At 32.0% G+C, this 14,435-nt stretch overlaps 2 protein-coding genes across 5 annotated transcripts; one reads left to right on the plus strand and one right to left on the minus strand.

The window, feature by feature from the left end:
* The first annotated feature begins 276 nt into the window (after positions 1-276).
* Positions 277-1,099, plus strand: LOC127133603 (zinc-finger homeodomain protein 6). Its single transcript, XM_051061745.1, has one exon. It carries the CDS (start codon positions 420-422, stop codon positions 957-959), a length of 540 nt encoding a protein of 179 aa, XP_050917702.1. The 5' UTR covers positions 277-419; the 3' UTR covers positions 960-1,099.
* Positions 1,100-4,261: 3,162 nt separating this feature from the next.
* Positions 4,262-14,195, minus strand: LOC127133619 (putative 3,4-dihydroxy-2-butanone kinase). 4 transcript variants are annotated; one of them, XM_051061747.1, is made up of 21 exons: positions 13,895-14,195; positions 12,775-12,848; positions 12,617-12,683; positions 12,296-12,408; positions 12,143-12,190; positions 11,434-11,505; positions 11,265-11,354; positions 10,891-11,064; positions 10,621-10,665; positions 9,825-9,908; positions 8,620-8,675; positions 7,842-7,972; positions 7,658-7,750; positions 7,403-7,467; positions 6,569-6,706; positions 6,426-6,466; positions 6,081-6,164; positions 5,923-5,996; positions 5,698-5,810; positions 5,521-5,616; positions 4,262-4,652 (listed from the first exon to the last, which is right to left on the minus strand). In XM_051061747.1, the coding sequence occupies exons 1-21, from the start codon at positions 13,929-13,931 to the stop codon at positions 4,527-4,529; spliced, it is 1,821 nt and encodes a 606-aa protein (XP_050917704.1). In that variant the 5' UTR covers positions 13,932-14,195; the 3' UTR covers positions 4,262-4,526. The 4 variants fall into 4 exon arrangements, with proteins under 4 accessions (XP_050917704.1, XP_050917703.1, XP_050917706.1 ...); XM_051061746.1 differs by having other exon boundaries at positions 6,569-6,712; XM_051061749.1 differs by lacking the exon at positions 13,895-14,195 and adding an exon at positions 13,684-13,875 and having other exon boundaries at positions 6,569-6,712.
* Positions 14,196-14,435: the final 240 nt, after the last annotated feature.

Below are 14,435 nucleotides of genomic sequence, written 5' to 3' on the forward strand. Positions count from 1 at the left end.
AAATAAGAAGAAAAAACAAATAAACTCTTGAAAAAAATGACCCAAACATTCACTTCCTAGTGCTCACTAACCTACATCAATATATAGTCAATAATAGATTCAAGTAATATAAAATTGCTTCTAACCCTACATCATATGTATATAAGTAATTAAAAAAAATTGAAAATAAAAAACCCATGATATATTTTTCACCTTGTGTATATGCTATGAAGATATTGCATAGTTGTCTACAATGCTAGCATGTCCACAAAATGGGGAACACTGTAAATATCCCCTCCAACCATACCCTTTCATGTCATTTCCAAATTAAAATCATTTCATATTTTCATTCACTCATTCATTATATAGTTCCCATAAACACTTACACAATAAATAACTTAACAGAGAGAAAATAAATAAAAGAAATCCAAAAAAAAACAATGGAAGGAGGAGGAATGTTATCATCATCATCATCACCACATTCACAAAACTATATCTACAGAGAGTGTTTAAGAAACCATGCAGCCAGCCTCGGAAGCTACGCAACCGACGGCTGCGGAGAATTCACCGTCGACGACACTTCAGTATCAGCAGCCAACAGTCTCCAATGTGCAGCCTGTGGCTGTCACCGGAACTTCCATCGCAAGATAACCGCGACATATGCGACGATGGCGCGAGATAACGCCATTGTGGCAGTGTCGGATCAGGTGATGGAATATTCCGGTGGTGGAGATGGGAGGAGGAAGAGGTACAGGTCAAAATTCACGGCGGATCAGAAGGAGAAGATGCTGGGGTTTGCTGAGAAGCTAGGGTGGAAGTTGCAGAGGAAGGAACTTGATGAAGAAATTGAAAGGTTTTGTGAGAGTGTTGGTGTGAGTAGGCAGGTTTTTAAGGTTTGGATGCATAATCATAAGAATTCTTGTTTCTCTAATTCTTCTGATCCTTCTGCTGGTAATGCTAATTCTTCTCTTACTCAGTAGTTGTGTTGTGTGTGAAGGAATTTGGAAAATTAATGTAGTATTTTAATTATTGCTTTATTTTTGTTTTTTTCTTTTAATGTTTTTTTTTTCATCATGACTTGTGTGTAATAATTTTTTATGATTTATTTTTGTTTGCTTCAGGATTATTTTATTTGTTTTTTTAGATGCATGTTTGATCTATTGCAGAAAAAATGATATGGCTAGTTTAAGATCAAGCTATCTATGAGAAAATGTTTAGTCATCATAGATAATTATACACCTTAAAAATTGTAGTGTTTTAAATCTACTCAGTTATGTGTCGCATATATTCGGATTACATCTAAAAGTTTTAACATTGGATTTTTTTTTTACAAAATCTGTTTCATTTTCTATAGATCTTGGAATCTTCTAAATACACATTTTTGGTCCAGCACTCTTTTGATTTTGGTAGGCAACTCATGATCTAATGGATAGACTCAAATATCGTATTAGAGTATCTGATTTTGGCATAATTCATCTCTATAAAGTTGATTTTATAAGATTGAATTAAATTCAATTACAATTTTCAAAATTTTAAAAATGGTATGAGAGTCTCGTTTAAGATCCATTAGGTCGTCTACTATTAGTTTCTTCGTTCAGATCATTATCATTTATATTCACGCATCAAATTCATTAGTGGGCGTGGAGAGTGTATTAAGAGTTTAACTTGGACAATATATAAGTCGAACATAGGTTTATAAGTGTTGTAATTTTCATCTTATATACCCGTTTTTAGGAATAAGTTAGTTCAAACTTTAATTCTAATATGATATCAAAATCGTCCATCATTAATATCTACGTGACAAATTCAACAGTACTAGGAATGAGGAAGTGTATTAGAAAAATCACAAAATTTCACATTAATTTGAGATAAAATTTAAGATTAGGTTATATAATGTAACACTTTGACTTTACAGCAAGTTTATAAAGTTGAATTAGATCATTATAATAATATTTATGTGGTTAGTCTAGCCTCACACTATCTATAAAAAAAATGTTTTGTCATAAATAAATTGGAGCAGAATTGACTGACTTTGTTTTTATGGTGACTTTGTCACTTTAGTATATTTGAGAGAAGCAAAACCCTGATGACCTCTACTCTTAAAAAGTTGTAATTTTATTGGATTTAAGGGATTAGTCTACTCAGCTAAAAAATTGTAACTTCTTATTTGTTTGACAAAATCAGTTTCGTCTTCAATAATGAAATTAACTCTTTCACATTGCATTTGGAACATGATAAAGGAGGAGAAAAGTTTCACATAAGAAAAAATCACGCATTATATTTTAGGGAAAAGAAGTAACTGTAAATTATTATTTCTTGGTTTTGCTTAACTTCTCTCAATTTCTTTGATTGATATTATATTTTCATTATTTTAAAGTGAACAATAGTCGTTGTCATCAAATGTTTTTGTTAAGAGGATAGCCTACAAGTCTGTCATAGTAATAGTACTAGCGCAAAAAAAAAACAAGCAATATTAAAAAGCAAAAGTATCATTATGATTAAGAGTCACTCCCTCACAAACCAACTTGTTTCATGATTAACTTTGCAATGACATATCAAAACAAAAAAAAAATGTAAAAATTGTTTTTTTTTAACTCTTCCTACACCATTTTTAGAAAAAATATGTTTCATCATAAGCATTTATATTTTATAAGGGGTGATTAAATTTCCCCCAATTATTTGAGTTAATATGTTATACTAGTACTTATTTGTTCATAATTAATGAAATGTTACCCTTAATTTGAAAGGTATATTAGACTCAATCATTGGATCTCTCTTATTCTTATCGCACATTAATTAAGTGACCCCTTAGGATTTAAATGTGTCGACTGGACCACTGATCCCATGTACTCTCTAGATTCAAATTTGCCTTCATTATACGCAAATCCAAAAAGAATTCAGAGGGACATTATTCATGTCCCTTCCTCCACAAAGAAAGATAATCAGAATTACAATGACTCTCATATGTAACCCAACCACATGATCTAGAAACTAAAAAAAGAACAAAATTTATTTAATGAAAATGAAACATTTTTTAAAAAACAGTCATTAAAAATAATGCAAAGGTGCGCATGAAATTGAAACATTGGACAAAGACCACAGTTTTGGTAAAACTACCTGGCATGTTGCTAATATTGAGGTGTTGCTCTTATTATTAAGGACAGAGGAAAAGACAGCACATGCATTCGCAATTTGTAAGTAACCCAACCACAAGATGTTGAGAGAGGGTATAGACCACCTTTTATGTATAAGCAACTTGTGGTGTACTGTTCCACTCATCTCTTTCAAGTGGATTTTTCCAAAACGAGGGTATCTTTACTGTTTTTTAGCAATGTGTTTAACAGTTTTACTTTTCCAAATGCAGGTTTTTTATCATACATTTTTTTATTTGATCAAACTGATACTCCATTTATAAAACAAAACAAAGTGGTAAAATCCTACTCTTTGAGAACGTGGTAAAATGCTCTCTCTATGTTTTAAGAAACAAATTCATTTAAGATATACATCGAAAGTGTAAAAGGATTTTACAGCATCAATTAATCATATATGTTGGATATTAAAATAAATTTGATTTTTATTTTAAAAACTTAAAAAGTAATACAAACGGGTTATAAATTTGATTTTTATTTTAAAAACTTAAAAAGTAATACAAACGGGTGAAACGGGTGATAGTAATTAATCTCTTAAAAAAATGTCATTTAATGATTATTATTCTTTTAATTATATTTTTAATTATTATATACACCATTTTTAATAAGTTAATAAAATTAATTTAATAATATTTTTAACAATTTTATTGTATTTCTCAATTTGTGTAAAAAACATTTAGGCAAAATTTATTTCGACACAAATAGAGTAATCATTAATTGTTGGTAACCTAGGAGTATCTAGTACAGAAATATCACTACATTGATTACTAGTCTACGTCATAAAACGAAAATGTATGTTATTAAAAATGATAAATTTAAAAATTGTTAATGAAGATTGACACAAGCGGTTAAGGATTTGAATTTACTTTCTTTCATGAATCAGAATTCATACCCCATCAAAGCCACTAACTGAAACTACTTACAGTTAAAATTTGTGCAGCAATCCTCTGAAGTGGACCCTTATTGACAACTCTAACATACATTAACAACCATATTCTCATTCTTAAACTTTATTTCATTTCATCATTTCATTCTACATTCTAACCATTCCATCTTATACACTTGGATGCCCAAAAAAAAAGGGTCAAATACAAGAATAAAGTAAGACCTGATGAAAATCATAAAACCAACCATGAGAAATACAATCATGAGATCACATTGAGAAGAACCATATTGTCAACTGTAGTAATTGAATCATCAAATTTACATCCAATCGGCTTTAAAATTTGGTGAATACAAGAGTGATTAGCAATCACTCTCCCAGCATTATGCAGAAGAGACATATGCGGAGAGCTCAATGGTACAAAATTGAGAACAAAACTTGGCTTAATCTGCACAAACAGGAGATTGCACTAACAGCTATGTAGGTTTATTTCCTCTTGTATTTTTCCTTGAAGACTATTTATTCTTGTATTTATCATTGACGGCTAAGGCTGCAGCTCTGTACCATGACGCTGTGGCATAAGCACCCGGATCAGGAACTGATGACTGAATCTCTCGAGGCACGTAAAGTGTACGCCCAGCCTGCATAAGCTTCCTTATCAGATCAACTAATAATCTCTTATGAAATATCATTATTTGTTATTTGGCGTTATTTTAGAACTATTGGTAAATGGTTATTAATGACAATGATCTTCTGAGAAGATCCAGAAGCTATCATACACAAACACACATAAACATGACAACGTGTAAAATATAGGCCATTAGGATGAAAGACTTCATAATTAACCATTAAACCAGGCTCACTTAAGCACAATTGATAGCCTTTATGAGTTGCAAATGGTAAAAAGTAAAAGCAACTGCACAGGAAAAGTTTCACAGATCCAGAAAGAAAGAAAAAGACCGACAAACTTGATTGACAGCATGGTCTTGGGTCTAAACCCTGGCCATTGAGAAAACAAGAAATTCGATATAAAATTTACCAAAGAGGTCCCAGCATCGTTCATTGAAAACCCAACCCAATTCAATATCCCTTACTCCCCATTTTTCTGGAAAACAAAAGAGCATAAAAGATGTGACCTGATGTAGGATCCAAAACTTATATAATCTTGAACCATAAGAGAACGCACAAGAAACAATCCCGATATTTAAAAACGATTATAAGGGCGAGAAATTTAGCTAGGGGCACATAAATATTCCTTTATAAATCTTTCTTCTATGAGAATCAGAGAAAAGTTTGAATATGGTCAAATTCTACATACTAATTTTAGGATCATACTTTTGGTCACTATAAATGCAAGTGAGAATTACATTATCAGAGGATCATGTTGAATGTTATTCACTGATAGTGTGAAAATTTAAATAGTGTATTAAATTCAAACTCTGATTTATAAGGGGGAATCTACGCTAAAAAACTTCCATCTCTTAACAAAGAAACAATAATAAATGTCACCTTTGCTCGCATTTTCTTGGTTGACTCGGCTCCATCAAGTGCAGCCTGAGATGAGGTAAGAAAAGCAGTGGCAGGATCATCACCAGAAGATAGCCTCTGTAAAACCAAGGCATAGTAAGTAACACTAAATTATGTCATGGGACTAACAAAGCAAATGAACAGCTATATAGTCAGCACCTCTTCAAGTGATGACAATGCTGGGATAAGGGCATCTAGCAATGTTCTGTAACCAACTTTAGCTCCCCCATATTTACTAACAGCATCAATGGCCGACGCAAGTGCTTTAGCCCCTGAATCAAAAGACTCATAAGGGATGGACAGTTCAACCAAATCGAGATAAAACAAAGGAAAAATAAAGATTAAACTCTGATTGGATGCTGCTGGATTTGGATAATATTTTACATTGTTTTGATGTGATAACAGAATGGGAGCTTGTTTTCAGCTGTGCACATGCCGCCTTACATAAAATTGAATATCTGGAAGAAAACAAACTAATAAGAAATTGACAATAATCAGACAGCATAAATAATTTAACTTCAAAAAAGGTGAAGGAATGATACATGATCCCACTTGTTCCTCCCATTGATTTTCCAATTGTTGATCCAATTTCACCGACAGTTTCTGCAGCATCATTCAGAGGGTAACTGTAAAAACAACAGCTCAAATTAACAAGGCTATTGCAGCAACCACCTTTGCAGTTTCTCAAGGGTACCAAGTGTTATTTATAAAGCAAAAATAAGAAAGTACTTTTACAATTAGACTAATATATCCCATAATCTAATACAAGAGCTAATAATTGGTCATGGACCAACTTGACATATTAGCACCAAATCATTCATGATTATATTGAAGCAAGTAACCGAAGAATATATCTAAAGGCTAAGCAGCATATAGAACAGACTTACTTTTTCATGTCCTCAAGAACTGCCTTTGCACCTTTGTACATCTATATAGAAGATAAACCAGTTACAAGAAACGTAAATGATACATCAACAGTTACATTAAACTATATAATAAATAAGCAAACAATTCCGAGGATAGGACTCACAGTTGACCCACAGTCACCATCACCAACTTTAGAGTCCCATTCATTTAGAGTGTCTTTGAGATGTATCAGTGCAGTTGCAGCGGCTACAATGACTAGCTCAAGAAGTTGTCCTTGCTCAGTTAGTTTCAGAGGCTGACTCTGTGGCTTACATGAAGCAAATATGGAACCAGATTTCACAAATTATATTAGTATATAAGAGACGGGTAGGGGGACTTCTGACCAAAAAGAAAATCCCTCTAGATGTGGCCTTCTAGAGAGATACATAAATTGGTAGGAGGGAAAGGACAATAAATGGTTGAAGTTGAACTATTGCATTAAATATCATGAAAAGTTGAACATAAAATTTGCTGCAAACACTATTTTCTGTTAACCACGTGAAGTCTCAAGGTAACTAGAAAAAGATTTGTTGGAGATAATGAATATATTAAACACAAATGAAATATGATTATCATCTTAATTTTTCTCATGTCTGCGCCAGAAATGTGCTATTGTGTAAATGTAAAATTAATTCCGACAGTATTCACATAGGGTTATTTCAAGGTATGTGTAAACTTCTAGTGAAATAAATTATTAAACCAACAAAGATGTCAAATTGCAGCTAACACAGAGAGCCAACAAAGCTTAGTCCCAAACATAAAAAATATCAAGTGCTAGTCAGCAGATATGAGCAATTAAAACAGAAAAACCACTGATGCCCACATAATCTGATTAAGAAATCCACATGAACTTCTTCATAGGATTGTTGTTATAAAACATTATCTTTCCTTGACCGTATTCTTATATTACAACTTTTGAATGTCATAGCAAGAAATAACACAATTTCCACGGATATACCTCAACAATCTTGGCTGACCGAGGTCGTGGAATTGGAACAGGAATCTTTGCAGGCAGACGATTACCTTGAAAGAAAGAACAACTTCTAAAGCTCAACGTTGAGTAATTATTTAGCTATCATTAACATCGCAGTTGAATGTATATTTTAAAGAGGTACAAAGACATGTTATTAAGAGCAATACAGATTACTAAAACATAGTAAAATCTCAATGTAATAAATTTGATTGATGACACCAATTACAATAAATTACTGACCACTAACTCCAACAGGCCAATAAGGAGCTTTCGTCTCAGCATCCAATCGTTGAAGAATAGACCGGTCAGCTCTCATGATAGAAATTGATAAACCTGAAGGAAAATGACATGATAATCAGAACAGAACTGCTAAATGAAACTCGCAAAAAAGTTGACTGCCTTGACATTATCTATAGCAACAAACCTTCCATATCAAGAGAAGTCATGAATGACCCTGTATAAACTCTATCAACAGCCAATCCGTGCTCCACCATCAATTGAGGAACTGCTTTTCCTGCTGCAATCATTAGTTCCATTAAGGGGGTGCCACCTAACCTGCATTTGAAGAATCTTTTAGATAAATAAATGATCTCTTTAAATGAAACTTTTATATGCTCAAAAGCAATCCCACACAACAATAAAATGAAAGAAAGCATTTTCCAATCTAATATTTGAAAATAATGATTATTGAGTTTGGAAAACCACTTTTTTAAAATTAACATGTATGCTCGTTTTTTTTTTTAAATGAAAAATGAATTTACAGCATATTAGAGAAGTTTAAAGAAGGGAGATAAAAAGAAAAACCTTCAAGAACCCAACAGCTATCTAAAGAGTCAATAAACTTTCAATAATATAAAATAATCAAACCGCACAATTTTTCAATTTAGATAAAAGCATGCTCCTAGATAGAACATTATGGCGGAAGTTGATCCATGTAGCCGGCCCCACTTAATGGGATAAGGCTTGGTTGTTGTAATCAAACCGCACAATTTTTCTAATGCAACTTCTTGTTGCAGACAGGATTGAAGTTATCTTTAACCAATGTTCGGTAATGAGAATATCTATCCAACCCACTGCACTCGGAGACTTGAAAATTTTAATGAAATGATGTTTGTCTCCCAATAATAATACACATATTTTATATGTAAAAAGCTTTAAAAATAACTTAAGTTCTTGAGCAAAGATTAAACTTAGAAACCTACCCATTGACCATGAGTACCACTCTTTCACCCCGAGATATTGGAAGATAGTTTGTTTCCTGCAAATATTTGTAAAAGAAAAATATTGCAACTCATTAGAATGATAATTGCACTGCATTCGAAATACAGACACAGTCACAGAGCTTCAATTAAAGTGAGATAATGTTTGACAAATAAATGCAATTTTTGGGTCAAACTATGCATATACCCGACATCCTTTTGTAAGATATAGAATCTTTATGCAGCTAAGAGAATGGGTTATATCATGGGTTTTCCATGTCAAATATTAAGTTGTGGAGGGCTTTATCATTTGAACATTTTACAATTTTAATTGGTCATATTTCATGTAAATTGAATTCATAGTATAAGTTGTCATCTGTGTGTTTTCCTGTCCCTCTCTTATTTTTATAAATCATGTACTGATATGATCTAGCAAAACTTCATTCGCTTTTGTTGCTACCATCAACATAAAAATAAATCTTACACTAAAAATTAGGAACTGAGGTTAATGGGTAATTATTTGACAATAAAAATCCATTCAATCACTCAATTCTCCTTAAGGATAAGTTTCAGTACTTTAAAATGAATAGAACAGAATAGGGCAAAGTAGAATAGAACAAAGATTTCACTGATGAGATAATTTACGATGGAACATAACAAAGTTTACATTCCATCGGTTGAGAGTGGACCAAATGGATTGTATTATAACTATTTATTAGTTTTTATCCTTATTTTAACACAAATATGACAATAAAATATAGTTAAAACACCAAAATTTTCAGCCCGATTATTTACAAAAAAAAAAAAACTGTTTTTTTAGTAAAAGAAAAACAGACCAGCTTTTTCCAAGATGCCTGTGTATGGAATGCCAAACAATAAGAATATAATAGACACATAGGAGAAGTCCTTAGTAGTAAAAATGTAGAATAGAAAATTTTCAATGGCAAATAGAGAGAAGAGGAAAAAAGTGCAAAAAAGAATCTTAGAGTACACTAAAACTCCAGACTCTTTAAATATTTAAAAAATATCCTAATGCAGTCAACAAAAACTATTCATGGCTAAACATCAGTAATCTCTTTTATTATTTAAAACAGTCAACAAAAACTATGCATGGCTAAACATCAGTAATTTCTTTAATTATTTGATGAGGTTGCTGATGCACCGTGTTTTAAGAACATGGAAAATTTTCCATACATATTGTGGCATACCTTGGACAATATTTGATTCAGAAGCTGAGAAACCACTGCCTCTACAGGCTGTATATCAGTCACATGTGCACCAGGTTCCCCGTGCTGTAAAGAGGTAACATTGGTTATCACCATAAAATGAAATTTGGATGAGAAAAAAGGAAGTGAAGACAAACCTCAATCATTTAAAATATAAACATGGTTAAATTACTCTATAGATCCATATAGTCTGTTAAATTTGCATATAAGTCCCTAAAATTTAAATGCTTTTAATGGAATCCTTACAGTTTTAATTTTTTAAATAAGTCGTTAATAAATCATTAACTTTTTTCGAATTATCTGGACCGTTTCAGAGTTTATAATAAAATATAGTGATCAACTGAAAAATAGCATTGCTGAGTTTATAAAATATAATAAACTTATATAATACTTTCATAATAACCAATGATTTAGTGGTTATATATATATATATATATATATATATATATATATATATATATATATATATATACATACATATATATATATATATATATATACATACATATATATATATATATATATATATATATATATATATATACATACATATATATATATATACATACATATATATATATATACATATATATATATATATATATATATATATATATATATATATATATGAGGACTCCTTTAAAAACTTTTAAATCTTAAAGGATCTATATAAAAATTCAATGAAACTACAAGTACTTATAGTATAATTCAATCTATAAATATCAAATAACTCCCACAAAATATATTTAAAGAATAATGTGTTAAGAAAGGGAAGTACTAAAGGAAATGAATAGGATGGATTTCGACAGCCGTGGCTTGTTAACTGAAAACCACAAGAAAAATAACAGAAAGAACATATTTCAGATTACAAAACTTATTGCATATCTGAAATTGCTTATTTATAAGTCAAAAAAATAAGTTGACGGCTTTCTGAGGGAACGTTTTTAAAAGGGGCGGGTCAGGCCTCATTTTTTGCATTGCTGGAAAAGCTTTAGAGCTTTATGGTTTATATTTTTAATGTTGAGGTGTCAAAATACAGGAAACTTACAATTCCAAGACCCACTTCCATTTTTGTTGGCCCAAAACGATCTGTAAAAATCCTACCAGGGAGTGTGCATGCTTTTAAAGCAACGCCCATTGTTCCCACATTTTCAGACGCATATCTTGCTTCCGCAGCAACATCAGCAAGAGAAAGACCAGCATCTGCAGCAGCTCCTGCAACCTGCCTTGTTCAAAACAAAAGTATATTAAACATGTATAACAACTTGGCACTATTGTAAAATATGTTGTCAGAGATATTTAAAATTCTAATTTCAAGAAAGTCTCCGATATTGTAACATGAAAAGGAGTAGTTTAAACTGTATTTAAATACAGAAGGGCCAAATAAAATGCAAAAGAGCAGAAATGGCTTTGTGGATGAACCTTATGAACCAGAACAGTCCCTGCCAATCCTCTTCTTCCGGCCATCTCTAGTGGTGGTGGTATAGCACAATCATCCTCAACAATCACACTCTGCACAGTGAAAAAATCTTATGACACTTATAAACTAATCATTTTAATTAGAAAGAGAACATTTTCCAACTAAACATACCTCTACTTTATAACCTTCAGATTTTGCTTGCTCAGCAGCCAAACCAAAGTTCAAACGATCACCAGTATAGTTCTATCAATACCCAAAATCGAACACTATGAATCCAGAAAAAATAAGCAAAATCCTCATAGCTCTTCATAAACTGGTCTAACTTGTACAAAAACCATACTCAATGTCTAATCACAGCTCAAAGCTGATGCAATACCGATTTTGTTATATGGGATACATCCTGTCAAATACTATTTTAATATTTTAGAAAAACTTTTATTTTTCACTACTTTATGACTAATCACAGCTCAAAGCTGATGCAATACCGATTTTGTTATATGGGATACATCCTGTCAAATACTATTTTAATATTTTAGAAAAACTTGTATTTTTTACTACTTATTGTCTTCTCATAGGGCAGACAACAATTTCAAGTGATAGGACACCTAAGAATAAAAATGTAAGCAACGCATTCTTTGACGCACACTCTATTCTATTGGTTGAAATTCACGTGGGTCATACCAAACTTATTTGGGATCGACATAATTTTAAGGGACTCGTTTGAATTTCAACCAATAGGATTGAGCGTGATGTAAAATGTGTATTAGATATTGTCATGCTAGCACTCCTCAGCTAACAAAAAATTCTAGCAAAGTGCTAATGTGAATTGTACTTCGCAACGCAAAGTGATAATGTATTACACAAGGAAAATGAATTATACCTTTATAATAAGAAGACATCCCAATGGACCAGTTACAGTTCGTATCCCCTAAATTTGAATAATAACAGGTGCATTGGAATCATTAAAGAGTTTGGTTTGTTCAATAATAACTAGAAGTACAATGCATATCTCTTCCAATAATAAGAAGCATACAGCAAGAATAGCATCAACAGTTGGACTAGCAAAGACATCGCCACATATGGCTGCAGTCAGCATTCCTTCCCCCACAAATCCAGCGTGAGCAGGCTCATGGCCACTTCCACCTCCTGCAGCATGAAATGCAGAATTACCACTCTCTTATTGAAACCCAAGTGGGTATAGAGCAATTAAAGATGTGAAATCACCCTAAGATATGTTTTACAATTACATGGTTAACTATCATATTCCACTCCCTCGATATTAGATGGGGATCCAAACAATACAACTCCTAATAAAGAACAGAAAAGCAATATGACAATATCAATGATCACTCACCAGATATGACTGCAACTTTATCATATGGTGGACCAGGATAAACATCAGCACGAAACACAACCTTCACCTACATTCAAGGAGAATAAAAAATTTAAAAGTAAGTCTTCAGGAACTCTAGTACATTCATAATCACATTTGTCATATATATGTACTCATACACTAGGATAGCCATCTAAAAACTGCAGTGTAGGATATGTCTCCATAAGACCATCAATGAATTCAGTCTCAACATCTGCAATCAGATTAAAGAAAAGAAAAATTATTCAACTTCGAATAAGATAACCATTCCTTTATTTTTTTCAGTTTTTGCATTTGATCTAATTAGTATTATTACATTACAAAAGCAGTTAATAAAAAATTAACAGAGTCTTTACATCTGTGGTAGCAAGGAAATAGAGAATCAATCTTCAATACAGTGTTTTGAATCAGAATATTAAGAATGCAATCAGTTATTTTTGTAAATCAAAGCTCAGCATGGTTTAGTCAAAGAGGATAGTCAGAGCTTTTCATGTTCAAATAAATAGCAAAAAAACAGAGATGACAAGAACATGAACTGAACCGAAGCGATTACAAAGCACAAACTAAACAACTATGATCCCACTATTCAAAGCACACAAAATTTTGATGCCAGTTAAAGTAGACCTAGGTTACACAGGAATTGCATCGAATAATATGAATACAAAATGTTTTCTTCAGTGTGATTCAGCTAGAGACTATTGCTAATTCAATTCAGATTCAAAAAAATTAAAATAAACCAAAATATTGAAGTCGACAAAATGAAGAGAATCAAAACGTTACATGACAAGAATCCGAACGAACAATTGCAATTTTCAACTATAACCGTCAACACGATTCATCGCAATCCAAATGCTAGAACAATTCAATTCAATTCAATTCAATTCAAGTTCAAACATAATAAAATAAATCAACAACATGTTCATAGCACGATTCTGAACCTAACGACTGCAAAAACGCACAGAGCATTACAAAATTCAACCGCAACTATCAAAGAAAACCAGATTACAGGCAAATCGCATCAAACAGTACAAATACAAACAACGATTTACCTCATTCGAAGCTCAATACTATTCCGTGAGATAGAAATGCTAAAACAATTCAAATCCGAACATATCAAAAATTAAAGTCAACAAAATATTTAAATCGCATCAATTTTCAACTATAACCGTCAAAAGAAGTATCAATTCGGAAACGAATTTCATGATTTCATGTTTTCACCACGCTGAGAAATTGAACATAGAAAAAATTGAGAAACTGCACCATTCGGATCGTTGATGAGTTTCTTAGCCAATGACATCGCGACGAGTTACGAGTTACGAGTTATCGGAACGGTGAGGCTCGTGTTGTTGAATTTGAAGAGTGATGGAAAATGAAAACCCTAGAAACGGTTTTGCATGAAACAGTGACGAGAGAAAAAAAGAGAGTGAAAGAGAAGAAGAGTTGTTAATACTTCGTTGGTTTGGTGAAAGTGTGAGGTGTGGTTATTTATACGCACACGGAGAAGAAGGAAAGCGAGGGAGAGTTGATAGTTTTTCTTCTTTCAGAAAGAAAATTAAATAAAAATTAAAATGTTTTTGCTTTATCCAAACTTCAGTCTCCCGATACTCACGCACGCTCGTTCAATAAAAATGTTTTTCTTGTTTTTAGCAATACATTAATTAAACTATTGAGATTTAATTATAGTAAGATAGTAATTCAAAGACTTTAATTAATGATTCTTTGTCCAAAAACAATTTTAATTTATGATTTTATAAATGAAACTTTCTTCTTCTTTTTTATGTGAAACTGCTACTTTTTTTCT

The sequence above is a fragment of the Lathyrus oleraceus genome, chromosome 1, assembly GCF_024323335.1.
Source record: "Lathyrus oleraceus cultivar Zhongwan6 chromosome 1, CAAS_Psat_ZW6_1.0, whole genome shotgun sequence".
In the NCBI taxonomy this organism is placed as follows: domain Eukaryota; kingdom Viridiplantae; phylum Streptophyta; class Magnoliopsida; order Fabales; family Fabaceae; genus Lathyrus; species Lathyrus oleraceus.

Bases quoted from the DNA above. Each gene is read 5' to 3' on its own strand.
- LOC127133603 (XM_051061745.1), top strand. From the start codon at position 420: ATGGAAGGAGGAGGAATGTTATCATCATCATCATCACCACATTCACAA.
- LOC127133619 (XM_051061746.1), bottom strand. From the start codon at position 13,931: ATGTCATTGGCTAAGAAACTCATCAACGATCCGAATG. The intron at 12,191-12,295 runs GTATGCTTCTTA...ATTCAAATTTAG, and splicing joins CTGTTGATGCTATTCTTGCT to GGGATACGAACTGTAACTGG. The intron at 11,506-12,142 runs GTATAATTCATT...GGGTATTGATAG, and splicing joins GATGTCTTCTTATTATAAAG to AACTATACTGGTGATCGTTT.